General features: G+C 40.3%; 1 protein-coding gene across 1 annotated transcript; it reads left to right on the top strand.

The window, feature by feature from the left end:
* The first annotated feature begins 637 nt into the window (after positions 1-637).
* Positions 638-27936, top strand: quob (quattro b). The gene is made up of 24 exons (XM_085159898.1): positions 638-1590; positions 10388-10585; positions 11024-12572; positions 13502-13672; positions 14123-14246; positions 15130-15223; positions 15473-15559; positions 15642-15758; positions 16492-16590; positions 16680-16828; positions 18018-18156; positions 18301-18423; positions 18572-18769; positions 18879-19813; positions 19997-20246; positions 21751-21840; positions 22568-22792; positions 23435-23605; positions 24245-24422; positions 24625-24741; positions 24808-25062; positions 25542-25780; positions 25986-26043; positions 26191-27936. The coding sequence occupies exons 1-23, from the start codon at positions 1588-1590 to the stop codon at positions 26022-26024; spliced, it is 5550 nt and encodes a 1849-aa protein (XP_085016024.1). The 5' UTR covers positions 638-1587; the 3' UTR covers positions 26025-26043; positions 26191-27936.

Raw genomic sequence — 27936 nt, 5'->3', positions numbered from 1 at the left:
TATCCTCCAGGTACTTGGATAGATGTCCTTGTTTCTTCTGAAAGATTCGGTTACACCATTTGCATATTGTTCTTGATCATTCAACTCAAAATCTCTGGGAAGAAAACAGGGAAGTGGAAGAGAACGGAGCAATGAGGCTAGAATGGAATCGTAAATGTTGCCAAGATAGTTTTTTGTGGTTTAGAGTGAAAGACAAATTAGCATGGCTTTCTCTTTATGAAAGAAAAACATGTGAGGAATGTTTAGGAGACTGCAGTTTCTACAGAGTGGAAAACCACACCACAGAGAGAGTTGGAGGGAGCCTTTGCTTTCGTAATTGCAGCTACAACTTCACCTGAACACTTGATTAAAGGAAATATATTCTACCCCTTCTTCATATGAAGCAGATATTCATGTAATGTCTGGAATCTCCATGAATAAACAGACAGTGGTCCAGGCCAGCTGTGAGGTACTTGCACAAACCACCACACTCACATGCTCTCCCTGGCATTCAGCCGGCAGAAATAAACAGTTTCCTTTCATTTTTCCTCAAGACATTTCTCAGTCCAACAGAAGGTCCAGAGTTTCAGACAGAATACATCTTCTGATTCCAGATGTACAATGTAGTGCAGAGGGTGTAGTATTACATTCCTCAGACCTAAAGCAGAAGTATAGCCGAACCCTTCACATGCCTGCTGCTTCTTGGCTTGGACCTCTGCAGAGAATCCCTCCTGCTCTCCATTTTCCTTTGATATGGGTTAAACGCTGGGCAGTCTGACAGAAGACAATTGAGGAAGAAAGGAAATGAGAAAGCCTGGAGGAGACAGTGTAAGTCAGGGAGGGACAGAAGAAAGGTGAAAGACAGACTTAGTCTCCTAAAAGCTCCCAGTGGTTAAAATAGAAAGGAAGGGGCCAAAGACGAGGGGGCTGGATTTCTGCAGCTCTCTGATTCTGGGTCATAAAAGTGTGCTAGTATCTGTGCGTATGTTTATGTGCATGACAGAGTAGGAAGTGGGATGGCTCGAACTTTAAAATTCATTAGCAGATACTGTACATTCAGTAAATGTTTTCCTGAACGCTTTGTGTCTCCGTTTGTGACACATTGTGTCTGTGGGTGTGCTTGGTTGTGTGAAAAAAGAGAAAAAAAACCTGAGTGTTTGAGAAAGAGCAAAGAAACTCTGAATAGCCTCGAGGGGGTTTTCCTCTGAAAGGGAATGCTTTTCTCCACCCCCTCACAGACACCCTCTACTTCGATCTCTCTCTCTCTCTCTCTTTCTCTGTCTCACTCCCAAACACTCAGAGTAGCCGTAGAAGCGAAACAGACTTAAAAGAAGAGAAAAAGAATCAACGGGCAGCTCGACAATTTGCGTCTCTCTGTGCCACACACTCAGACTTGGGGAAGGTCTGCGAAGAATGGAACTGACTTTACTTACTTTTCAAACAAGGCAACTCACTGTCATGTGGATGTACTTCAGCCAACTTCTACTGCTGATGAACTAAACATGGCAAGTTCTTCTGCACAAAGCCAAAGGAGGCTGTCTGGAGAGGATTACCGGGTCCAAAAAATGACAAAACCTTCTGCTTTGTAGAGGAGAAGCTCCCGCAAACATGGTAAAGTAACACCAAGTTTCCCTACCGGGTATCCTCATTGTCCATTGTTACCTTCTGGTTTAAGATTTAAACTGCTCCACTGACCCAGTAACTCAGAGTGTGATTTCTGGTCTGGACAAGTGAACAAGTGAATTTCTTTCTGTGACTTTGCCAGCTACTGGAAGCCTGATAGTGATTGATTAGTTTACACGCAGGGCATCATTTTACCTCCTTTCAACTTTTGTTTTCTAGTTGGAGAGTTCTGTGCACGGTAATGATGCACACTTTTTGCTCTCGTCTTTTATGAAACTTTATCTTTGTAGCACACAAAGGGAGTACAAAACCCAATGTGAGTGCTCTCTCCAAAGCTTTTTGTAATCCCGAGCACAGTTGGTGGGACCGTTTCACATCAACAGCCAGCAGCATCTCAAGCTTTTTAAGTGTGTGCACACCAACAAAGAGAGAGTGACAGAGAGAGGCACATTGTCGTTTGTCTCGCATCCTTAAGTCCTTTGATTTGGACTTAATTGATGCGGACGGCACACATACTTGAGTGAGTGGAGAGTGTTTCGATGTATAAATAATTTTACTGCTTTGCATGCGCACAAAATGGAATTCTCCAGTTCGGCGGTCGGCTCTTTAAAAAGTTCAAACCGTAGAGCTTTTAAAGAAAGGAGGGGACTAATCTAATCCCAGTCACAACAGAATGTAATTAATTACGATGAGTAAGCCACAAGATGGGGAACACTGATGGTGGATTTGTAGGAGGATGTGGTTTCTTTGAACTTTTATTTACATATTGCTGTTGCTATTAAATTTGTTTTAAAAAAAGGAAAACAAAATCCCTAAATGCTTGCTTGGAGCATGGCTTTTTTTGGTAACCTGGAATATATTTAGTCAGTCTCACATTTATCCTTTATATTTATGGAATATACTTTTATTTCTTACATGGGAATCCGTCTGACCCATAACATCTGTCCAAGCTTAAGTGATAGCTTTACAGCAGGAAGGAAGGATGTTTAAAGAAGTACAAACTTGACTGCGAATGGCGGCCACCACTGTACTTTGCCCCCACTTCACTTCCACTGCAGCGCTAGTTTGACCAGCTTTCAAAGACGTAACTGTTTGTTTTACTTAATGCCTGACTGATGCCATGAACCTGCAGAGTCTCACTTATTAAACTGCTGCACTGTGCAAGACCTATTGTGTTTAAACTCTCTACAATATCACAAAAGCCCAACCTGTGGCACGCTGGTGTGCAATGTATTTGCATTTAGTTACTCATGAAAAGCACAACCAAGAGTCACTTATTAACTATCAAGGTCAAGAACTTTCCTCTTGAGGCCTCACAGAATCATGTGTTATGTGTTCCTTTAGTGTACAGTAAACACAGTTACCTACTGCGGGACAGACAATATTTTCTATTGTCAGTTGAAGTGATAAAATTGTATTTAAAATATATGCAAATTCTGAAAGTGCACATGAGAGGGCTTTGGACTTGCTCTCGTCTTATAAAAACATATGTAGAGGCAGCAGGCGAGCAGACTTTCTACAAAACAGTAACAGTTGCAGAAGATTAGCTAACAAGAATAAGCAAACAATGACAGGTTTAGCTTTCACAGGAGAAAAATAATTATGCCTCTTTTCACTAAATATTTTATTAATATAGTTGCTTTAGTTGTCTGCCGTTGCTGTTGTGCTGTGCTGGTAGAGACAATTGATTTATCTGAGTTCTTATGGGTTTTTTCTTATTTTGGGGGCATTAAAACGATCAAATACTCATGAAGGCATTTATACTGGAAGGAAATAGTTCCGTTGTGGACTATTAAAATATAACAGTGCAATGAATGATGCTCATTGCAATGTTCCATAAACCTACAGGAAACTGCAGAATTTGGTGTTTATTCACTGTTGGTTTGGCAAAATAAACAACCACAAGTTACTGGATCTGCTCCAGGCGTTTAAGTCTATATAATATATCAACTTTCAGATTTTCAGGATACTCAAAACTGCTGATTTATCAGAGTGCCACAAGCATGTACATCATCTCAAACTCTGTGGAAATGCGATGCAAGTGTCCAGATTTTGATTGATTGGCAGAAAACTGGACTTGGATTTCCTGGGTCACTCCCCCCTTTTAAATTAGCTAATACTGCACACTGCTCAACTTGATTTTAATTTTTGCCAAGTCTCTTCTGAGGCTGACTGGGAAAATGAACTCATTTGATTTATGAAGAAATTATGGGTAATCACAGACATCTGCCATTTGGAACTGTATGATCAAAACAGATTTCATTTTGCTTCAGTCAGCACGTCAAGGCTCTGAGAGTTGTCGTGAAGCTGTGGACTGAATTTTCAGAGTGTCTATCATCTCTGTATCACAAAAGTGGGTCAGATGCAACAGAGGCTTTGCACTTGTATTTCCAAAACAGAGCCCCAGCCAAGTGTTCAAGGAAAAATGTCAGTGCCTCGGCTGTTCGCAGGCCAGCTTTCATCACGCATTGTCTCTAGAAAAGTTTGTTTTTGCAACATTGCCATTTCCTCCCCAATCTGTGGCTTTCCAGTTGCATGAATTAATTTTAAATGCAGTTTGTTAACGGTACAGAAAAAAAAACAACACAGATTGCACTTCCTCTGTTTGACTTGCATTTCTTTGAACTCGCAGAAGACCCTCATACTACCTTGCAAGAATGAAGAGCAGCAGATGTTACTGCACTGCACTCCTAATACGCAAGCTCACAGACATAGAAACCCAAATTGTCACATGGCTTAATACATTTTACAACACTTCTTCTAACAGTACAAGTACCTTTTCCACACTGGAGCCAGTATGTTGTGTTGCACTGTCTAAATACTAAATAAATAGAATTTTATGTTCGATATTTTGAAGCCAGGATCCGGCTTCGGGAAGAAGGCTCAGATCCAGAAGGTTTTGTTTAGTCATGTTAAAGGGGAGCGGTTCATGAATGAATCAGCTGTGGTGACATTGTGCCAGAAAAAAAGTCCCTGTGTGAACCTTCCAATCATAGATATATTTTTTGGTTCGCCTGTTTTTACACAGGGCCGTCACTGCTGTATGTCTTTACTGGTCATGGGAAGTCTGTGCTGTCTGATCTTGTGGTGGCATGAAAGAAAAAGAGAAACTATGTCATATGGCGCACTTTAAAGCATCCAGGTTTATCCTTAGATCAGATAAGGATTTTGAAATGCGGATTTGTGATTTCAGAAGAGATGACGGCATAGATTTACGTAGGATTCAAACACACTTGGTTCATTGTCCTATGATATTAGCAAATATTTTCAGCATGACGGCCTGCAGCAGTGCTGTTTTGACTCTTCAAGTTATAAGCTGTTGAAATTGTTCATTCTTATATTATTTACAGATTAAGGTTCAATTAATGGATTATCTGTGAAAGCTCACCCACGTTCTGTGGAAACTTGCCAGTGTTCAATACTACAGCACCATGAGTAAGGACTGGAAATCTGATACACTCTTTATTGAACTACAAAATGAACAAATGTATTTATGGGACTCTACATTACTCTTAGCGGAAGAAACAAAGCGATGTAGTAATTTTGTCTCATATGGGATTTTTCATCTTAAAAGGCTTTAAGATGGCTTATCCGTGGGAGCCCCTCTACTGAGTTATAAAGGCTTAGAGCACACACAGAGGCAGTTCTGTCTCATCACCAAACAGACAGAAGGAAATAGTAGAAAAGGAGGGGGAGTAACTCAGAGACACTGGGAACATGGTTTTCATTATGACATGACTAACACTCATTTTGATGATGATGGCTCGAAGTCAAAAAATCGTTTTTATTTTGGGCTCCGTGTGAAAGTAGTCAGAGTAAAGCGTACACTGCAAAACGCAATCGTTTTTGAACCGTGAAATAAAGAGAAAGGAAGATGACACCTGCATATGAAGCTGACTCACTTTAGCTCTACTATGTGCTGTGTTTTTTCTTTCCATGACAACATTTCTTCAGTTGACATGTCACAGGGGCTCAGCCTACTGTGTCCACGTTGTTTTTGTCTTTTCTCATGGCTGAGTTGGTGGTGTGTCATCCGAGGCTCTCGGGTACAAGACTAAACGTGCAGAATTCAGGCAGTTGTCAGGAAATACTGGCCAGTCTTAACTGTCACTTTTGGTTATGTTTTGGGTTTACCCTGGAGGTGCAGTGACGGCCTATCTCTTATGAGGAGTTCAAGAAAATGTGATGAACAGTCAGAAACGAAAACATAAACCAAACTCTTTCAACATGTCGCATCAAAAGCTGCGCCAGTTTAGTAAAGGTTAATCTCCATCACAATTACATTTTTTGACCCATATAGCTGATGACAATGCAGTACTCACCTTGACAGGTTGTTTATGCAGTAACTCAGTTGTCGATCAAGACTTTTGTTAGCCCCAGCCTGAGGCAATATGGTGAAACCTGCCATAATGCTTGCTATTCTCTATACAAAACATTGAAAAAAAAAAACTCCCAAGGGGCAGTAGACAAGACAAAGAAAGAGCTAACCTTTATAACAAATGCCTCTTGTCCATGTGGTTAGGTCAGTTCAGGTCAAACAATGACCTTTGTTGTAGACTGAGGCTCTTTCTAGAGTTTAATCGCAGGCTGCAATGGACAATTATCACAAGATAGGAAATCCCCTTGTCTAGAAAATGCAGGAGAGGCAGTGTTGGAATGTTTTCAGCTGGCCACGGACCAAAAACAACAATCTCAAAATGAAAGTTCAGGATTTAAGCTTGACTGAATACCCTTCACTGGCTGATTCTGGAAATAAAATATATCTTGGTGGAAAAGCAAAGACGCTTTATGGTCATATGAGCTGGTTACTGCACACTGATAGATGGTGGAGAGAAAGAAAAATGCCATAATGATGCATGAAAGAGACTCTGCCTGGATATTTAAAACAGACTGAAGGAACAGATATGAGTCTATTGTAATGCCAGGAAGGTGACACAAAGAGCGTACTAAGCAGGAAAGAGACAGTAGAAAATAAACCCGAAACATGAGGATGTTGATTAAAAGCAGTGTAGCTGAAAACTTTCTTCTATGTAAACTAAAGCAACAGATACACAAGCATGTTCAATAATGCAATTTAGTGAGTTCAACATAGAAAATGCATGGCTGTCCCTCTATTGAGGTTTGACCCACCACACCTTTGGATGCATGGATCGATGGTTGTTTAACTATCATTATATTGAAAAAGATTATACTAGCATATGCTGCTGTGACTGCAAATTACGATTATGACTTCCTTATTGTAATAATGTTTTCCAATACCACACACGGACACATTTTGCTTTGTTTGACAGATGTTAATGATGAATCTTTCACAGTTCAGACCTGTTTAGAACATTTTCTGGCACTGGTAGGCACACATACCAGTAGGAGCAACAAAGCACTAGAAGTGAGTTGACTCGCTAGCCAGTCTGAACTGGTTCCAGCTGAGCTATGCTTAGTAAATCTTAAAATTGTCTCTCTCATGCAAATATTGCTAGTCAAACCACCCATAGAGATGACTTCCAGTCAGGGAAGTTTTCTTTTTTAGCTAGTGTTAACAAAAACCAGAGGTTTATTTCTCAATTCAACAGAAGGGACTTGGGATGATTCCGTTGCAGTGAGGAAATGATTTAAAGTCACATTACACAACAGTGGATGAACTCTATTAAATTTGTGGAATATAACCTGAAATCTATCATCTACATAAGAAAGAGCACACGTGCAAAACTGCACCAATTCCAATAAAGCCCTCCCTGAGAACCTGAAGTCTTCAACTCTGCAAAGTAAGTTCAGGGAGCCGTGCTTTATTAGACATGACCACAGGTTTACTGTTAACTAACAGAAATACAGTAGTGGCTGCAGTCAGTCTAAAACAGCTGTGATGCATTACCATTTAAGAGCCTTCCTAAGAGGTATTCTGCTCTCCGTTTCGTGATCTGTTGTGACAGATGTGCACAATCAGAAAAGCATTCTTTTCTACTTAGGGAATGCAAAGGCTCCATAGACTCAGAGCACTGTGAATGGTCAAATATTGGTATTGATATACATCCAGAAATCTTGTCATGAGTCCAGTAGATCAACATTAGCTCATTTCACAGACATTTCAGTCACTTTGTATTCACTATGTATGTGCAATCCTGTTTTGTGAATGCAAAGACTAAACAGAGTTGAAAGATTTACTGAAATACCAAATGGATTATAAACAGCTGGAATTTTATGACATTTGTTTTGCATGTTTAATGTCCAAGTTGCTCGCAAGTATCTGCATCTGCCAAATGGTCTCAGTGTAAACCAGTGTGAGGTCTTTGAAGCTCCTGCACTTGTGTTTACACTGAGCCGCTCTGGTCTTGGTCAGGCCATCAATCTAAATGAGGAAGGGGCTAAAAAACAGAGTCCTTTGTAGGCTGGGAGATTAACACAGCAGGCTACTGACAAGTGATTGTGTGAATAACATACCTGCTGTGATTAGCGACTGATATCTATGCAGATTCAAAAGAAGTGTCAAGTCCTTATATTCAAATATCAACTCGGTATGAATATTATGGCTTTCCTTTTCATTACCAAACACTGATTTGGTTCTAGGATATCTGGATAGAAGAATAATTGTACATTTCACCTCTATCTGGCATGAGATAAGACTGTGAAGAGCACTTTATTTAATAATATTGAGACACTATAAAAATATTACATTGTATTTCATGGGGTTTCCAGCCAAGTTAGCAATGTGGAAATCAATGCCGGTCAGTCTCCCCAAGTGGTTTTCACTTTTGAAGTTCTCATTTTTCAGTCAGATGCATATGTCAGTGTATCCAAAGTGTTCCCTCGATGATTCCCAAGAATTTGGCAATCACATGACTTTTCTTCTTTCATCTCATAGAGGTTCACATTGCTGCACCTTTTATCACATGCTAGAGGAACTTCACTTTTGTCCAGCACCAGGTGATACAGCTGCTCTGTATATAATAATATAATAATAGCATAATATATTAATATATAATATACAATAATAGTCTTTTCTTTTTCAAACTTATTTTACTTTATTTATATATTGTGCTACATGTAAATGTTACATCTGTGCACAAAACTCTGGATTCATTTTCATGCAGCTGGTGTACTTATACATCAAACCAACAGTAGAGTATCTGCAGTACCAAACACTGTTGTACTAAGCCAGGGGTCGGCAACCTTTCGCATCCAAAGAGCCATTTGGACCCGGTTTCCACGCAAACGGAAACACTGGGAGCCGCAAATACATTTTGACATCTAAAATGAAGATAACACTGTATATATTGTTTTTTATCTTTATGCTTTGTGTGAACAACTAAGATGTGTTGCTTATAAAATCCATGAAGTGCTACAGAGAAAATTACATTTTATTTATGTAATTAACACATTTTGAACTCTTAAGACACCCAGCTGAACTAAAATGATCCATGTAGCAAACAAAAACTGTTGTGAGCCGCCCCCCTTATATCGCCTTTGGGCTTTTGGAGCCTTGACCTGACCTGAAAATAATTGGAAAAAAAGCACTATGCTGCTAAAAAATGAAAAATAGATATTTGCAAAATTCTGCCTAAATTTGTATTTTACCTGGTTAATGTGTGTGGCGGGGCATGGTCTGCAGCGCCGCTGCAGGGGAGGCGGATGCACCATCACGCCTCGCCACCTTAACGTCTGTGCTATCTATGCTGTTGTGTTGGTGTGTGTCGGGCTGTGAACTGAAAAGCTACAGCCGGCTGTATGCGTACAGCAACCGTGTGTGAAAAGTGGTCAATAAAAAGATGCTGTTGTCTGTGAGGCGTGAGCGGTGTTTGTTTTTAACATAGTTCACGGTGGAGAACAGCTGCTGACATAATGTGGATCCGAAGGTCCACAATTGGCCTACCGATAAAGTCTCGATAAATGCCTGGCGTTTCGGCGGGTACACCGGCTTCCGCGAGTGTGACGCTTATTTTGAGCGATGAAAAAAATAAAAGAATATAATTGTATTTTTATATTTCAATATCACAATAATCTTCCAATTTAGAACTACAAGTTAAAAAAGAACTAACACAAATAAAATACACTTCAGCTAAATACTTCTAATTTATTTTCCCAAACCACACGGAGCCGCACTATAAGGACTAAAGAGCCTCATGCGGCTCCGGAGCCGCAGGTTGCCGACCCCTGTACTAAGCCATGTTGACAGGCTTCACGTCTCTAGTCATCACCGCCTCAAAACTGGGCTTATAGTCCGGTTGGTGCACCAAAACTGCTTTGAAGACATTATCTTTTCATCTGAATAGTTTCCATGTGCTTAGATGGACTTCACTTGTGGCACAGCTGGTCCTAGTAGAATGCCAATGCAAGCATTCGCAAGATTACTAAAAGCAGACGTCTGCCTACAGGCTGCTACTTTACCTTCTGACATAAGATGGTGTCATATGCAGTGGCATCTTTATGAAACCATATGCTTCTTTGTCATTTTCAATTACATCAGATGCCGACCCAGGTCTGCTGCTAATATACCAGCTCAAATGAAGTGTATCCTGGCTAGACATGAAACAAGTTGCACATACTCATACAGCACAGACTTAATTATCTCCATAATAAAATTGAAATCCTTTTGAACAGGCTTGTTCATGCTTTCTTCTGTGCTGTTCTTGCCGTTTTCCACACGTGGAACTGAAAATAGCAAAGTTTGTGAAAAGGCTGAAAATACCAGAAAATTTGATAAAAATCGAATCCACAGTGACAGACTGACATCTGCATTACTGTAGACTTCCAAACTTCATCTGACTGCCCTTCATCTCTTTTTCTCCTACAGAACCCAGAGTCTCTGGACTCGTCCATCCAGAGTGTGCTGTCGGCCCTCTTCCCACCGTTTGAGGCCACAGCGCCCATTGTCCTCTGCCAGCTGTTTCGCACTATTGAGGAACGTTATCACGGTGATGCTCTGCAGTGTTTACTGGACTTCCTGATTCCTTCGAAACATGTGCTGGAAAGTGTCCAACAGGCAGCATGTGTGAGTAGAAATCATATCTTTGTGTCTTTGTGAAATCTTCCGTATGTTAAAAGGTTGAGGGGTTCAAATAGGGTCAACTGTCCAAGTGATAAAGACTACCCTGCAAACTTCCGCTGTCGCAAACGTCTTTTTCACTGTATAGAAATGATTAATAAAAATTGTGATTTATAAGCTACAGCATACTGTAGACATTGTTTTGTTTTGTATAGAAAACTTGCTCAGTCAGAGCATCAAATGCCCACATGAATATAAATGCCTCAAATTACACCAGTGGTAAATTCAGTTTTACAGTATGATCAGAAGATTTACTGTAGATGTCCAAACTTATAAGCAGGAAACACAGAACCAAAAAATCAATGCAGCAATGCAGTGAATTAAGTAGACAGTAATTTAGAAACAAAACTGCATTGTAAGAAACCTTATTTGATTTTTTCCTAGGCTGGATACTCTGATGTGGTTTTCCGCTGTGAGGGCTGGCCTCTCTGTCTCCATGACAAAACAGTCATCCAGTTAGCGCCCGTTAACCCCTTGCTGTTGCGTCCTGGAGACTTCTATCTTCAAGTGGAGCCTTTTGGGGAACAAGCGGCGCGCATAGTCCTCAAATGTCTTCTGGAGGAAGGATGTCGAGAAGTGGAGGAGACCCCCATCCCTGAAACGTCTTATCCCTGCATCTTCACCGAAGACTGGCTGCGGGACATCAACGATGGACGTGACGGAACTCCTTTGTCACGGTGTTTGCTTTGCACAGACCAAGGTGTAATTAAGTTGCCGTGGGCCAAAATCGCAATTCCAGAGTTTTTAGACAAGCCTAAGATCATGCCCACCTGTCAGAAATCTCGCCCTGAGCCAAAGCAGATTTCAGTTCCCGTCCACTTCAACTCCTCCACCCTACCAGTTGAAGCCACGATTCTTTCAGCAAATGACAGGATGTCAGCATCCTTAAGACCCGCAGCCTGTTCTTCCAAACTTGTCAAAATGGAAGATAAAAGAGTGGCCCCGAAATCCTGCTCCAAACCATTAATCAAGCCGGTGGGTTGGGTTTCTCCTAATACCTGGGACAGTCATAACTATCAAGAGATTGAGGGTGATTATGTAGACCTGGTGGATATCGACAAAGGGAAAGAGCTTGTGGATAAACAGAGAGACAGGCTTCGAAATCCAACCAATTCAGTTTTGTTCAAACCTGTTAGACCACCCCCACCTGTGCCGCTTGGGAATAGCGTTCCCTGCGGACGCACGCTTCAATATACAGAGGAGCGTTTTACACCATGCAGCCAAGGGAAGCTGGAGCAGGACCTCACTGATGAAGACATGAAGTGCAGGTACAGAGATTCATACCTGGCGGCACTGACAAATCCAGTGCCTTTTGAGAAAGGGAGTGTAGACCTCCTGGCTGCCTTGGAGGAGGTTGGCCTGACTGAAGATGGGGAGTTAAAATCGAAGGCTAAAATTGGTGCTCAAAAAGACCAAGTAGGAAACTATTGTAACCACTATGAGGAACCTGTGTTTGGTAATGAGCCCTTCCCTTGCAAACACTGCCATGAGCCAACACCAGCAAACTTAAAGCCCCACCTTCCTAGTAAATGTGAGCCGGAAAACCTCATGAAGGAGTCGCCCATAATTTTGAAATCAACCCCTGGTTTGAGCCAAAGTCAGAGAGTTCAGACAAAACTTATTTCTCACCCATCAGGACATTGTGCTTCTATGCATCCAGTATCAGATGTGTCCTCGGGGACCCCTGATGGTGACCTGGAGTCTCACCAGAGGGGGAAGGATGTGAAACCATCAGGCAAGCACAAAGTTAAAGTGAGGTCTTTGTCCGCTGTCTCAGAAACTCCTACAGGGAGGCCACTTCTCTATAAGCTCAACAACAGGAGCCATAGTGATATTTGTCCTGAAACAGTCACTAACTTAATGCACTGTAGGAAAGAAGTTCAACTTGATGAGGAAACTCTGAAACTGGAAACAGAGAAGTGTCTAAAAAAAGGTAAGTGGGGGATAACATCCATGCGACTCAACAACATTGTTATTATTTTGTGCAAACAGCCATTAAAATGATCGGTTGTCATGTTCAAAGGGGCTCAGAACATTTGAGCTTAATAGACGGAGTGAACTCGCGTGTTTGAAGGAATGTGCTCCAGTGAAGGTCACAGTTCACAAAGGCTCTTTAGAAGAGGGTTCAAAGGTTAAAGATCAGGTTTGAGTATGATCTTCCTCTAGGGATTCTCCCAATGCTGTCTGGGTTCTCTGGCAGTACAGCCACATTTATGTCATTCCCATTATCAAGGGAGTGAAAGGAAATAGCATGCTGCACCCCAGTGAAAGAAAGGGCCTGAACCCACTGGGTAGAAAGAAAAAAGCAGAGCATTCTTGTAATGTAGAGAGACAGCATAACGTGCAAGAAGGCAGTTTCTCTATCCTCTGCACCCAGTGGCATGTGCCCACAAGCCCTCAGAGGGGCAAGTTGAGATCTTGACTGGAGACATGCTTGTCACGGGCTGTTAAAGTGGCAAAGAGAGAGAGGACAGATGAGGCCTTGTTGGCTCCAAGAGGAGGCCAACTAGTAAAAGCAAGATTTAGTAGTCAGACCGCCGCTGTGTTTTGTTATAAAGACCATGTCCAGTATTTAGGAGTGGTCTGTGAATGTCTGTGCAGCTGTGTAACTTTAAACATGTTAAAGATATGGCTCTTAAAATTATTAATTGCTGTTGTTATAAAAGGGCAAAGGTTACTGGACAGAAAATGAAGCTGACGGAGGGCGTTGCACGGTCCCTCAATAAAAAACAGTCTAATGGATAATTAAAAATATATGATCATTTTTCATGCTTGCTGCCAAAAATCATGTTTTGAGTTGTCACATTTATAAAACTTTCAAAATATAAATATATTTAAAAAATATATTTTTTGCTTTGTCAGATTCTCAGCCGAGCAGAAGTGAAGCTTTATCCACTGCAGAGGGGCCGGGTACCAAACTCCACAACTTAAAGACAAAAAGTATATCCTCTTCTGACACTCAGCATCCCTCGCAAGAGTCAGCTTTCAGGAGGATCAGTGGCCTGCTTGAACTGGGGATTGTGTGTTTACCAGGTAATTTTGCACTTATTAGTGTATGACATGAGAATATATTATTTTGCAATGTGATTTTTTCACTGCAAAATAACCATTTCTGACATACAGTACATGTTACTGTATGCTTCAAATTTCTTTTTTGTACTAAGAAGTCAAATACTGCACACAACATGACAACTTAGCATTTTAACAGGTAAAAACAGTTTTAATTCCGATTAAACTTATTTGATCAGAGGATGACATCAGCGGCTTCTATGTCATTGTAAGATGTGATGGATCAGATGTTATAATTATTACGTGCCTCAAAAAGCTCAGCAGAAGCGAGTGACGCCTCAGTTTTCAGTGTTGAACATAAAAGATTAAATTTAATGTAGCCCTGAATTCCTGTGACTGAAAATACATATAAAGAAAACTTTTACCACTTCATGGATTTATTAATAGCATCTTCTCCATCATTTCCATCCGCAGGCAGCAGGGACAAGACTGGCAGGGCAGTTGTGGAGGTCCATGGTGACAGGATGGGGTGGACGTCCCCTCTTGTGTCAGCACAAAGCATTTGTGAATTACTGCTCTACTTACATTCTATACCAAGGTACAGTGCTGAAAGACTTAGATGTATCTCTAGAGAAAAAAAGATAACATTTCTGCAGTTAACAAACCTGCGAGAATGGAGTTTGTGCTTTGCAACATATGGGAAGCGGATGTCTTCAGTGTGCCAGAAGAGGAAAATACTTGCTGGCTTTTCATTTAGTGCCTGTGATTATTATGTTATGAAAAGGTTCTACCACAAGAGGGCAGCAGCATATCATTTTCAATATTTCCAGTGGTCAGAAGGAAGCTGTGAATAATATTATGCATGACCTCATATCCACACCAACTGTTCTCCTATGGGTAATTAGTTTGTATAGCTACAGTTCTAGAACTAATATAGCACAGATTTGACCTCTGCATATAGCACCTTAAGATCATTTGGCTGTAACATGGCTAATGTTTACTGACCGGTGGCCAGTGGCCATGTTACTGGTCTAGTAAAGGGCAAATTAGCAGGCTTATTTGTTTACACTAACTAAAGGTTTTGATGCAAAGCTGTTCTACCAGAAAGCTGACCTTGTGCTGTCCCCGGCAAAGAGTCACACCACAACAGTCTGCAGCCAGGCTCGCTGCCAGCAGTCTGGTATGCAGCGCATTGACAGAAATAACAGCCTTGCTTGATGTAGGCTCACATAGGGATAAACAAAGAAGAGGTTTCTTTTTTCTTTTTTTTTCTTTTTTTTTTGTGAATTTGTGAAAAAGTTTAAAGTCTAAGTGTCAGATGTGGGTAAGTGGGTGTCAGATGAAGAGGTTAATGTAAATCTGAGATGTGGATTACTTAAAGCCCAAAAGCTCTTAAATCTGGTCTTTATTGCTAAATGAACACTGTGATGAAATACTACATTTGGTTTCCTAATGCACTCTAACATGACTTGTTTTTGTAGGAAAGATGTTCGAGAGCTGGGAATGACTTTGGTCATCAATGCCAGGAAGAAGCCTCCCCCTCTTCACCTCTACAAGGCTCTATTGATGGCCCAGGTTAAAACAATAATCCTGCATGCACATGCCAGAAAAAAGTTGATGCAAAGACTATGGGGAGTGTTTGGTTTACTGGAAAAAACAGGCCTGGGGTATAGTCTACTGGCCTTGTGTACAGTACAAATTGCACTGTAGGTCTGTGGTCATTAAGGTTTTACCGTAAGTGAGAAAAAAAGGCAGGATACTTAGACATGTACCACTTAATAACCCTCAGCAGCCTTCCCCTAACCTGTTCTCTTTCTGCTTCAGGAGCAAGCTCTCCATGCTGTCCACAGTATCGTCATGCTGATGGATAAAGACACTTGTCAGCGTCCTGAAAAACAGCCTGGTCTGCAGGTCAGACATCAAAACATTTCATTTCCCTATTCAGTATAAAAGTGTAACTTTTATTCACAAAGTGTTTGCCTTTGTCTCTTAGATGGATTTGGTGACCACTATGAAAGCCCTAAACAAGACGGTGGAAGCTTCCCAGCTAACCTCTGATTTTGGAGGTACCTTCACTTACAGTCACACCGAGTGGCTGCAGTTCCATCAGGTACTAAAAATGCACGCTAAGTCTACACAACTGCTCTACTGGTGGTATTGAATCCTAACTACTTCACTCTGAAAACCCATGGAGTGGTCTCTGGTGACTGAAGTTGCTCAACCATAATTCAACACAATTGAAATTAGGCTCCCACCCAGCCAACCACCCGGAGCATACATGATATCTGATGTGCTGTACTTTGAGTGCAGGAAGGGTGTGGTCACATGGGAAAGGGCAAAGTCTTATCTGAATGATGAATTTGATTATTTATTATAATGTTAATTGCTCACATTAAGTAGGGGCTGATATTTTATCCTGGCTACGGATAAAACTCAACACTGAGTCTCAACCAAGGCCATTCTGCTTTAACACACAGGTCAGTTACTTTGTGTAGCATATACAATACCATAAATTACATAATATTTCACTTTACTAGTGTGCAAATGAGGGGAAGGAGGAGTATGCCAGCCCAAGAAGAAGAAAATAAAGAATTGAACTGCCTGTAGACAGCTATACATATTTTTTTAAATAGTTATTTTTAAACCATTTATATTTCTTAATATATCTAATACTTAAAGCAAATTGAATGTTAAAGTAATACAGCATTTAACCACTGATATTGGTCTCCAGTGTCTGCAGATTTTTAAAAAATTAACTCAGTTTGTCTCCTTTTGCTTCCACACGACGTTGCCTCTTCCACAAAGCTTCTCAGTTCAATACAATGGAACATGTTTTATTTCAGAGGCTGGTTTCATTTATGACTGACCTGCGAGGAGCTGACAGTTTGTTGCAAAAGGCCATTAAGAGGGTGGATAACAGAAACCAAATGGACACAGCTCAGGTAACATATATATATTTATACTGTATTGTTATTAGATTGGTGTATGCACCACATGCTTATATTTTGGCTTTGTTTTTTGCATAAAACAGAAAGTGCAGCAATGCATTGAAGAACAGAGGATTTCAATGAAAGAGATGCTGGAAGATGCTAGACTGGTGACTTTGCAAAGGGAAGGAGGGGCTTTTCTGGCCAGGATGAAGAAAGAAGAGTTCAGATTTCCACAATCTGAGGACTACAGGTGTCAGATATGATTTGTCAATGAATGATGTTCTTCTTTTTTAAATTGTATTAATCTATATAACATGCTATAGAGAATCTAAGGGCTGTTTTATTTGCACTTGCCATACTTGGCAAATTTATGCGCACATTGCATTTGGAAGGGTAATGGGTGAAGCCATCCTGGGAATCACCAAACTTTACTAATAGGAAGGATAACATGTAGGATTTCTCCTCCCTAATGGGAAAAAAACGACATGCATGTGAGTTAGAAGTCAATTAATGACCATTTTTAGATGCCTACACAGTCCTGGGAATATCTCTACTGTAATTTTTCCAACTAAGTGAAAACAAAAAAACAAATTCCAAAAATCTGGTGATTTTGAAAATCTCATAAAGTCATATTTTATTCACAAGAGAACACAGAAAACATGAAATGTTTGAACTGAGATGGATATTGAACGTTTTGAATTGAATAGCAGTGACCCATCTAAAACAAACAAAAAAGCAAACGTTGAGACAGCACATCTATAAAGGCACCATCCACGCTGAAAGGTATGCACATGTATTAGAGCAACAAAGAATAAGTAAGTCTTTTTACTTATTAAGGGAAGGCCTTTTGTACTTTAGCAAGACAATAAAAAAATGCATGCTGCATGTCTGTCATTGTCGAAGAGCCCTGCCTGCAGTTCAGCCTTTCTGCCAGCTGTAAATGAAAAATGCGATAAAGAAGATCGAGGACTGTTGTTGATATAAGTATTTTATATCAGATAAGAATGGGTCAACATTCCTCTCCCAAAGGTCCAGCAGCTGGTGTCCTCAGTTTGAGATTTTTACAGACTGTTGTTAAAAGAAGAGAGGATGTTACCCAGTTTTAAACATGGCCTGTTCTTAAATTTTTTTTGAAACATGTTGCTGCCATCAAATTCAAAACGACCTTGCTTTTTTTTCCTAGACTGGGAGTAAACATTTCTATTCTGGGTCAAATATGAGGTTGGCAAATCATTGCACTCTGTTTTTATTTACATTTTATGCAGTGTTAACAACAGTTTCAGAATTGGGTTTGCAATTAAAACAATAAAACAAGGACAGTGTCACATGATGGCTGTCAAAAACTGCGTGGCGTGATTCTGATTAAAAAGTCATTTCCCTCCCTGCATGACAAACGCAACCTCACAGTCAGTCTTAAATGTTTTCTCCTCGTGTTGCAGAGACGCTTTGGAGTCGGTGACAAGTCTTTATAACCAAGTGGAGGAGAAGCTCCACACACTGGTGATGAGATCAAATGAGTCCCTCCAACAGCTGGAGTTCCTTTTCAGGCTTCGAGAGGTGGAGGCCAAAATCAGCACGGTATGTCTAGTAATCTTAGTCTGTTTACAATATCAGAATCTTCAATATGTGTTTAAACATCTAAAAGTTATGTAATGATAAACTCACAGCTGGTAGCCACATGTACAAAGTGTAACCGCATAACCAGGGCTTTGTGTCTTGTAGGCTGGGATGTGGTTCAGCACAGAAGGTGAACAGAGACTGAAGGACTCTTACCCAATTGATGATACCCAGGCTTACACTGAAAAGGATTTGGAGTACTTCCATGTGTTCCTTACTCAGTCTAAGGTATCACCTCTATGTAACGGCAAAGAAATTAGAGATAAGAAAACTTGCCCTCATTTAGCTGATCAAAGTTGATATCAGTGATATCGGTAAACTGCAGAAGTGGAAGGAAATTGATTTCACTTAACATTTTCATCATTTGGAAACACAGGAAAAACAGCAGAACGCCTTGATCCTAGCTGCAGAGGCAGAGGGCATTTTTGAGTCCAGCGACAGCAGCCCTGCAAGAGATGTTTTTCAAACTCTCGTCAACACTTTCAGATCTAATGTAGAAGACTTCATGCTGCGTGCACAACAGAGATCCAAAGAACTGGACGCGCTTGTGCACGTTTACGCCTTTTGTGAAAAGGTTTGTGTTTTGTCATTGCTCCTGACAATTTTTATTAACGTCCTTTTCCCCCTTGTAAACATTTTTACTGATTACTTTCCATTTCCTTTCACTCACTCTCTCTGTCTAGGCATGTGCCCTGGCCAAAGAATGCAGTCATTCTTTGGAGCAGGTAGAGCAGGGGTGTTACCCAGCTCTGACTTTAAGTACACTCCAAATGTATGAGCAGAGATTAGGTGGTGAATTCTCCACCACTCACTTCCAGGCTGTGAAAGCTAAAGCCTGCGCCTTGGGATCAGGGGCTTCGGCAGCGATGAGAGTGTGGAATGCAGCTTGGGCCCAGTGCCGAGAAGTCAGGCAGCATCTTAAGGAGATGCAGAAGAAGAAAAAATACATAGATAAGAACCAGATCCAGAAGACCACAGCTGCAAAGTCTCCAGGGGAACATGGAGATATGGAGAAAGAGGAGAAAGGGAGTGTGATAGCAGAGGCAGAGCATTCCTTGACCCCACAGCTTAGCACCAGTGCTGTGTGCCTCAACTGCAACGACTTCAAAGAGAGCAAAAACAAAGAGTCTAAAGAGCTGCATTTACCAGAAATACCTGATAAAAATGGAGAAAATACTTCTTTCTCTCTAAACACTGACTCCCACCAAGAGAGCAAGTTGAGGCCAAGAGAGCATCACAGTGAGACAGATCTAAGAGATGTAAACTCAATGAAAGGGAGCGAGGATTTTCCTTCACACCAACCTTTAAGTCGATCCCTAAGCGAAGGCTCACATGTCTGCTCTTATCTGACGAGCGTTCCTGGCTTTTCGCCTTTAAATGTGAGTCACAAGCACTGTCATAGTAAGACACAGTCACTGGAACAAAATCAGCAGCCCATCCAAAATCACCCTTTTCCCCATAACAAGAGACTACGGCCAGGAAACCCGATCAGCAAATCACCGAGAGACAGCAATGAAGGGAAGGGTGAAGGATGTATAGACTCCAGACAGGAACCTGAAGATGTCAGGACTCCAGAGACATTACTCACACCAACAGAAATCAATGGCTGCACTGTTTTGTAAGTAACCCTCTCCCTCACCTGTAATCTAGAGCAAGATGCTGTCCAACATATGGCAAACTATATTAAAATGTTTTACCCAAATGTTCCCCAGTAAGCAATACTGTCGTATGAAGACATGCTACCCACGCACACACAATGTAAAACTGAGCTCACCTGGGTCATTTCCTGCATGTGGAACAGGAAAGTACGGAGGATCATGGAGGAGCTACTGTCCACAGAGAGGGAGTATGTGAAGGCTCTGGGTTATGTTCGAGAGCACTACTTCCCTGAGCTGGAGAGGGAAGATGTCCCTCAGGATCTCAGGGGCCAGAGGGGGAGCATCTTTGGTAACTTAGAAAAGCTCCACGACTTCCACCGACATTACTTCCTGAATGAGCTGGAGGGCTGTGTGAATGAACCCTTCAGAATAGGACACTGCTTTCTACGTCATGTAGGTGCCATTTGTGAAAGTCTAGCTTTAAGAAAAATATTATATATATATATATATATATATATATATATATATATATATATATATATATATATATATATATATTAGGGGTGCAACGATACACAAAATTCACGGTTCGGTTCGATACTTTGGTGTCACGGTTCGATATTTTTTCGATACAAAAAGTGTTCATGCCTTTTTAATTTGTCATTTATTAAAATTATAAATATATTAATTAAAAATATATTTTAACTCAAACGTACAGTTTTTAAATTTAATGTTGCTGAAACAACAAAATTATAAAAAATAAATACATCTATCTGATCGAGAAATCACTCATCTTTGGAAAAGAGTTTATTACAGAGAAATGGCTCTTTCCAAAATAAAAGCTATACTATAGCTTCTTCTGGGCTATATTCTCAGCAGTATATTAAACATATCAGGTCCCCATAAGGAGAATCATGTGCTAACGGCTGTCTAAATGACTCGGGTAAAGTTTGTAGCATGCGTGCTTGTTGTTTTTGTCTGCTTCCACTTGTCTTTGCACTACGATGATGTCGGCGTAAATGTGCAGTCATATTCATTTTGTTCCCACTAGTGCTGTCAGCGTTAATCTCGTTAAAATGACATTAACGCCATAACGCGGCAAATCTCCGTTAACAAGTTACCGCGGATCGCCCCGTGTGTGGGGCTGGATGGCGTCAACACGTTAACGAGCTAACTGCGCTAACGCACTAGTTCCCACCAATGTAATTGAGCATTGCGTGGCACGTCCGACATACTGTTTTACTTTTGTCCATGACGCGCTTAACTTCAGGATCATATGTCACATGAAAACCAAGATAGTTCCAAACGCCACATCTGAATGAGGGTGGGGGAGGTTCAATTTGCCATGTTGCAACGAGCTTAGCTTCTGTCTTGCTAGCTTGCGCTGTGCTCAGTGGATCTGCGCTCGACAGTGCAGCCTAGGCAGAGTAGTCGAACACATATTCACTGAGCGCTCAACACAGACAGCATCTTCAGAAGAAAAGTTGATAAAAATAAATAAAAAAATGTGTATTGTTCGATACATATGCCTACCGCACCGAAAGCACTGTATGAACGGTTCAATATCGATAGAGTATTGTTGCACCCCTAATATATATATAGTATAGTATATATATATATATATATATATATATATATATATATATATATATATATATATATATATGTGTGTATGTATACACACTGTTTCTTGAATCATTAAATCGTTAGTTTTTCCATGACACAATCGGTGTAAGTTTTGGCAGCTGTTTGATGTTTAGTACTACCTCACGGTTTTCAAACACCAAGTAATTCCCCGGTTGATGTGTAATAAAATTGCTTTCAAATGTGTCCTGACTGTATGTCAGTGTCTTTAGCTTTCAAGAATTTACTGGAATTATGGTACACTGCTTGGGATGTAGTGACATACTTCCACACAGAGTCCCGACTAATCATCTGCATTTATTTTCCATTTTAGAGAGAAAGCTTTGCTTTGTATGCCCTTTACAGCAAGAACAAGCCCCAGTCTGACAGTCTCCTGATCAATCACGGGCAGGCTTTTTTCAAGGTGAGATCACAAATGTGGACCTTCTCTCCAGGATGCCACAGATATGTAGCCGCTATATAGGATGCTATCAAAAAACGCTGTTTGTATACCTCTGGACCTCTCTAGTGCTATTTTTTTTTTTTTTTGCATTTTATTTATTTTTTGTATTTGTATTTAGTTTTTTTTTTAAATTGCCCAGTAGATGCCTCATTCTGACCACTTGCAGTCGTGCATGTGTGATTAGAGCAGAAGACATGTCTAAACGTAGACCCTTCAAGTCTAGTTTTGGAGAAGAGATGACAAATCTGTCCTTTAAGGCGATGCTGAAATTCCAAATACATTGCAGTATTGTATTGTATTGTATTGCTAGTGGACCGAATGGGACTTGCAAGAAGTGATGTAATCAGGAGTGCTGGATGCAATTCAGAGGTACACATGTAGTCATATTTAAATTAGTTAAGGTGTTGACTGCACCTCATTAAAAGTTTGTAGAGTGATATAGTTATTACAAATCCTGTAATAAGGATTTTATGAGAATTCCTTTAATAGCTATGTTGGTGGAGAAACTGACAGATTTTGCTATTATAAAAGGCATTTATTCAAAAAATGTTCTTCTAATCTCACTCATCCAATGTCCCATCACACACACGCATGATTTTAACCATGTCATACACCTTTTTTAGCCTGTACAGATATTCACTAGACCTTTTATAACAATACTGCTTTGTTTCCTCTTTTCTCGTACCAGCAAAAGCAGCTGAAGCTGGGGGATAAAATGGACTTATGGTCATACCTGTTGAAGCCTGTGCAGCGCATTAGTAAGTACAGTTTGCTGCTGCAGGACATGATGAGGGAGTGCGATCCGGGACAAATCAGAGAGATAGCTGAGCTAAAGGCAGCCCTTGAGGTCATCCACTTCCAGCTTCGTCATGGCAACAACTTGCTGGCCATGGATGCCATCCACCACTGTGATGTAAGAAGGACTCTAGTAGCGTTAGCTTTAGTTCTGTGTAATTTGATTATCATGATTACAAGATGTGAGGTTTTTAAGTGTTGTATGCATATTACAAAATATAGTATGAATGTACTCTGGTTTGTCAAGCTGTTGTGCAACATCTATGGAATTTAAGCAGCAAAGTAGGGAAACAGGTACAGGCAGGTCAATATAAATACTCAGAAATATTCATCATTTCTTGGTTTTGTGCAATAGCACCGCTAAGACAGAACATGCATAGAAGAGGCTAGGATATGATTAACAAGGAGAATTTATTAGCCTCATTCATAGGAATCCAAACTGAGGTGGTGTGTGTGTGGAGGACGTGGTGGTCTGGAGCTCCATTATCTGAGAGCCCAGACAGAGGGGGTGAAGATTCACAGGAATTTTGTAGGTTATTTTGTTAACTTGATGACCTCTCTCATGTCAAAAGTAGTTAAAAAGTCCAGTATCTTGCTTTGCTGCTTAAATTTATTTGATTTTTTCTTTAGCTGAATTTAGAAGGTTGATAATTATAAAAAGGATCGTACATTTAAAATGTAGTTTTTTGCATTTTTGATGGGTACAGCACTGCAAAGGACCCTACTGAGCCACACTTAATAACTCTTTTGTGTACTACAGGTTAATCTAAAGGAGCAAGGGCAGCTGATTCGTCAGGATGAGTTTTTGGTAACTTTTAGGAAGAAAAAATGTTTCCGTCACATTTTCCTTTTTCAAGAACTCATCCTCTTTAGCAAGACAAGGAAGACTGACATTGGAAATGACACGTACATCTACAAACAGTCATTCAAGGTACACGTACTGCGCAAACACACACGCACGCATGCAAAGTGCTTCAAATGCAGAATTTTTTTTGTGATTCATCACAGCAAATGAAAGTCCATTCAAGAAACTTCCCCTTTATAACAAGTCACTAGAAAATTACTTATTGCAAACTGCAAATGACTGTTATAGTGACAGCTTTTCCATTTGGTGTCATAACTTAGGAGAATTTCCTCATTGCATACATGAAGGGATGAAGGGATGCATACGTGCAACACACACAAACCAGCTTGGCCTTTACCGGAACCTTCATCCAATGTGACACATAATATAGAACTATACTCAGTAGTGTATATCAAAAACAATTAGAAGTCACAATATTTTGACTTAAGTTTTTCTGAATAATTCAATAATATGCGTTAATATACCCATAAACCTTGAGCTGCAACTTATAAAAACAGTCCTTTTGTGAAAATTTGCAAGTACCCTTACTTAAGAGTCACTATTTTAACACAGCTCAGCTCTTTATTTAAAGTCCTGTCTGGCACACTGATACTCCTCAAGAGGACTTGGATATTTGCCTGTGGTTTTACAAATGTACCAAACTGCTTGCTGTATTTACAAAAACCTATAATCTAACACAAACACATTATCTTTCTCTGTATTCAGACCTCTGACATAGGAATGACACAAAACACCGGTGACACCGGTTTGTGTTTTGAGATCTGGTTCAGAAAGAGGAAAAGTCAGGACACATACACTCTGCAAGCAGCCAGCCGTGAAGTGAAGGAGGCTTGGGCCAGGGACCTGGAACGGATACTCTGGGAACAGGCTATACACAACAGAGGTATGGCACCTACATATAAACACACACCAATTACACTTCATGAGTACTTTGCAGCACACATGTAAATGCATTTAGCTGAGTCTTTGGAGGACTCATTTCATAAAAGAAAAAAAACCCCAGCGCAGCATATCTAGCTGCACAATTAGTCAATGAATATACCATTTGAGAATTACACAAATGGTTTCACATGTTATCTTTTTAGAGGTTCGTTTGCAGGAGAGAGTGTTTCTGGGTATTGGAAACAAGCCTTTTATGGACATTCAGCCCAGTGAGGCAGCCATCAATGATCGAGCCATTGACTATGTACTGATGGGGAGAGGTGAGTATTTGATGTTTTTAAATAAATTTGTGACTTCTCAGACCCTTACACTCTTTCTTGTTGCAGAAAACAGAGGCCTGTTCTCTGTGGGATCATGTGCATCACGGGATGAGCTTCCAGGAGGGCGGCCAAAGTCTGCTGGTTCAAGGAGCAGCTCTTCTTCCTCCTCGTCCTCTGGACGGGGCTCCCTCTCCCCTGTGGGGTACTTGTGTGGACCAAAGCAGAAGGTGATTGCAGGGGTCCTTGGACGATATGCATCACCCCCAGGAGCCCTGGAGGAGGACGATCTTGACCAAGAGAGTGGAAGTCAGCATTTATTGTGTGAGTGAAACTTTGATCAGAGTAAAAAGTATGTGATACATTTTTATTACACAAAGTCGAATGACCAGTCAAATGAAGAGGGTATTTCTAAATGAACCAGAAGAAAAGTATATACCTTGATGTACCCCAAAACTTCCTATTGCTATGAGAGTGTTTCTGATGACCCCTGAACAGGTCATACACCAGATATCAGGGTATTGTGTTTCAAGCCTCAGAGAATTTCCTCTACAAGCTATGGGGCCAAAGGTCAGAGATCAGGGCAGATTTCTTTTCAAGAGAGCCAAAGGTATTTCAATAGCACAACTAATTCCTAAAAAGCTGTTTGGCCCTCAGCTGTCGGCTATATTTAGGAACTTTCTCTCACCACTATGTAGTAGCGGGAGAAGCCCGTGACATAATTGATGGCAGACTTTGATCATTCCTCAGTTCAACCAATCATGCACTTACAATGTTAACAAAGAAACTTTTCTTTGTTTCAGTGGACAGCTCAGAGTCGTCAGGTGAGAGCGTAAGCGGCTTCAGCAGTTCCAGTCACAGCTACCACTCTGCTATCGGAGGAGAGGTGGAGGACGTAATCACTGTTAAGGAGTCAGTGATTGCTCAGCCGACTGAGGCTTCAAGCATTCTTGCAGGAACCACAAAAAAAACCCAACCACCAGTTCCACCCAAACCCAAGCACAAACCAAAAGATCACAGCAAGAATCTGCCCTGCAGCAAGGTGCAGTACGAATCTGAGTAAAAGGTCATTTGGTTAAAACCAACCTGGTCATAAATCACTCACAGATGTATTCACCACTCAGTGAAGTCACTCTCATTTCTGCTTGTAAGCTGCTTTGTAGCTTACATGTGTGGTTTTGAATGTCAGTAATGAATCTTCTATTGTGACCAGTCTTAAATATTCCTTTTTAATTATTATCTCTCAGGTACAAAGCACCGCTTTTGGAAAGTCCACTGATGTTTGAGAGCTAAGATATATATAAGGTATAGTAAAAGTAATGCAGTTTTACATCACCTATATCTTTCAATGTTGCATAAAACACTAATGAAAGGGAGGCACGTGAATAATCCACTGTTCTATTGTGAAAAGCAGTTATTTTTACATTTCTTCATTTCTTCATTTTTCTGCAGATGTCTAAGCAGCCTGCGAGTCTGTTTGTGCCCGCTACCAAAGGAGACATCACTTTATTCCAGCTGTTATTGTAATGTTATACAACTCTGTAAATAAAGCTTCTTTTGATGTCACCACTAAAACCGTAGGTCAAGAAATCATCGGTGTGTTGTATTCTCACTACAAATGGTGATAAATGTCAGTTTGAAATGCGTACCTGACGTGGCTTTTTTTGCACTATATATTAGGTTAGTTTTATATCTTAAACTGCAGTCTCTGTGTCTATGTGTATTTGCTATTCATAATACATTGTGAGATTATTGTGTACTCTGAAATGTGGATTTTATCATTGTTAAATAAAAACATAACATAATGCCGTCTTTTGAAGCCTCAGCAGTACTCAAAGCACAACTAATTTCCTCTGGAAACAAATCATTTGCTTTTTCTTTTGACAACTTTTTTTTTTATAATTTCACATATTACCGGTCTGAAGATAGTGTTACATGACTTTCATACAGAAATACACAATATAAACAGTGATGTTGCCTGTTTGCTTTTGCATGGCCTTTTTTACACTTCAATATGAAAACATTTGGTGACCAAAGTGGCGACATTAGGAGCTTAACTGCCAGTTCAGACTTATACTAGCTGGACAAAGTAAATGAGCCATCAGGGCATCATCATCATCATTATCACCACCATGTTTTGAGTACCTCACTCAATAATTTGTTAAATTTACAAAAGTCTAACTTGTAATTTGAACAAAATAATTTCATGTTTCTAGTAAGACTGGTTAGTTACCTTGACTCTCGAAATGCACAAGATCCCATGAGATTTCAAACCACAGGAAAACCACTGGGGTTATAAGAGACATACACACACTCCACGCGTATGCTATCACTATTTATTGTTGTTTAACCTGTCAAGGACAAAAATGTTAAGAGAACTCTGTATCAAGCCTTCAAGCTAATGATAGCTTTCCGCACTGTTGCCGCACTATCAACCCTGATAAAGTTGAGAGATAGATGGAGTAGAACTTCTTATAAATCCTTTAAAATGTTATGTTAACCAGATTCTAGACTTTGTTGAACACTCGAGTATTTTTGTCAGACTAACGTAATTTGCATGGGTTCGATCCACTATGTCAAATTTAGTTGGGCTCAACTACAGTAAATGAATCCTTTATTAATTAAGTTAGTACAACTCAAGTATATTAAGTTGGAATAACAGATTTGCATAATACTAAAATAAAGCAATTTAATCACGTGGAAAGTTTTTCCATGATTTTTTTTTAATGTTCATTCAAAGATTTTTTTTCAGTGCTCAATAAATATTACATTTACCTTTCTCCCGTGTTTCTACCACCCTGTTGCTAGTGTGTATTCTACTTGACACATAAAAATTCTTTTGAAATTTACTGTTGAACTAGTCAGTCTCTCTGTACAACTGATGCTCAGGTCAAGACCACTTATGATAAGCTCCCAGCTGTGTGAAAAACCTAAAGTGTTTCTAACATCTGTCTACTTTAGCTGGTGTTTAAGTCTATGGCAACTCCAACAATCAAAAGATAAAACCCTGTATACTAGTGTGTGATGATTTCTCCCACTCTCTGGTTTGTGTCCTGGGAGAAATCACAGCTGTTGCCATTCAGCTAATTGTTTAAGGATGGCCTGATGAATAACATTTGCTCTTGTCTCCCCGTCAGATAAGCTCATTTTTTGTTTTGTTTTTTAGGTTTGATTTGGGTTTATTTCAAGGGTTTAACC

The sequence above is a fragment of the Neolamprologus multifasciatus genome, chromosome 5 (genome assembly GCF_963576455.1).
Source record: "Neolamprologus multifasciatus chromosome 5, fNeoMul1.2, whole genome shotgun sequence".
NCBI lineage: Eukaryota > Metazoa > Chordata > Actinopteri > Cichliformes > Cichlidae > Neolamprologus > Neolamprologus multifasciatus.
This window is presented reverse-complemented; position numbering and strand designations above follow the sequence as displayed.

Coding starts and splice junctions, on each gene's coding strand:
- quob (XM_085159898.1), top strand. Junction 16,829..18,017: donor CCACAATCTGAGGACTACAG/GTGTCAGATATG, acceptor CTCGTGTTGCAG/AGACGCTTTGGAGTCGGTGA. Junction 19,814..19,996: donor ATCAATGGCTGCACTGTTTT/GTAAGTAACCCT, acceptor CATGTGGAACAG/GAAAGTACGGAGGATCATGG.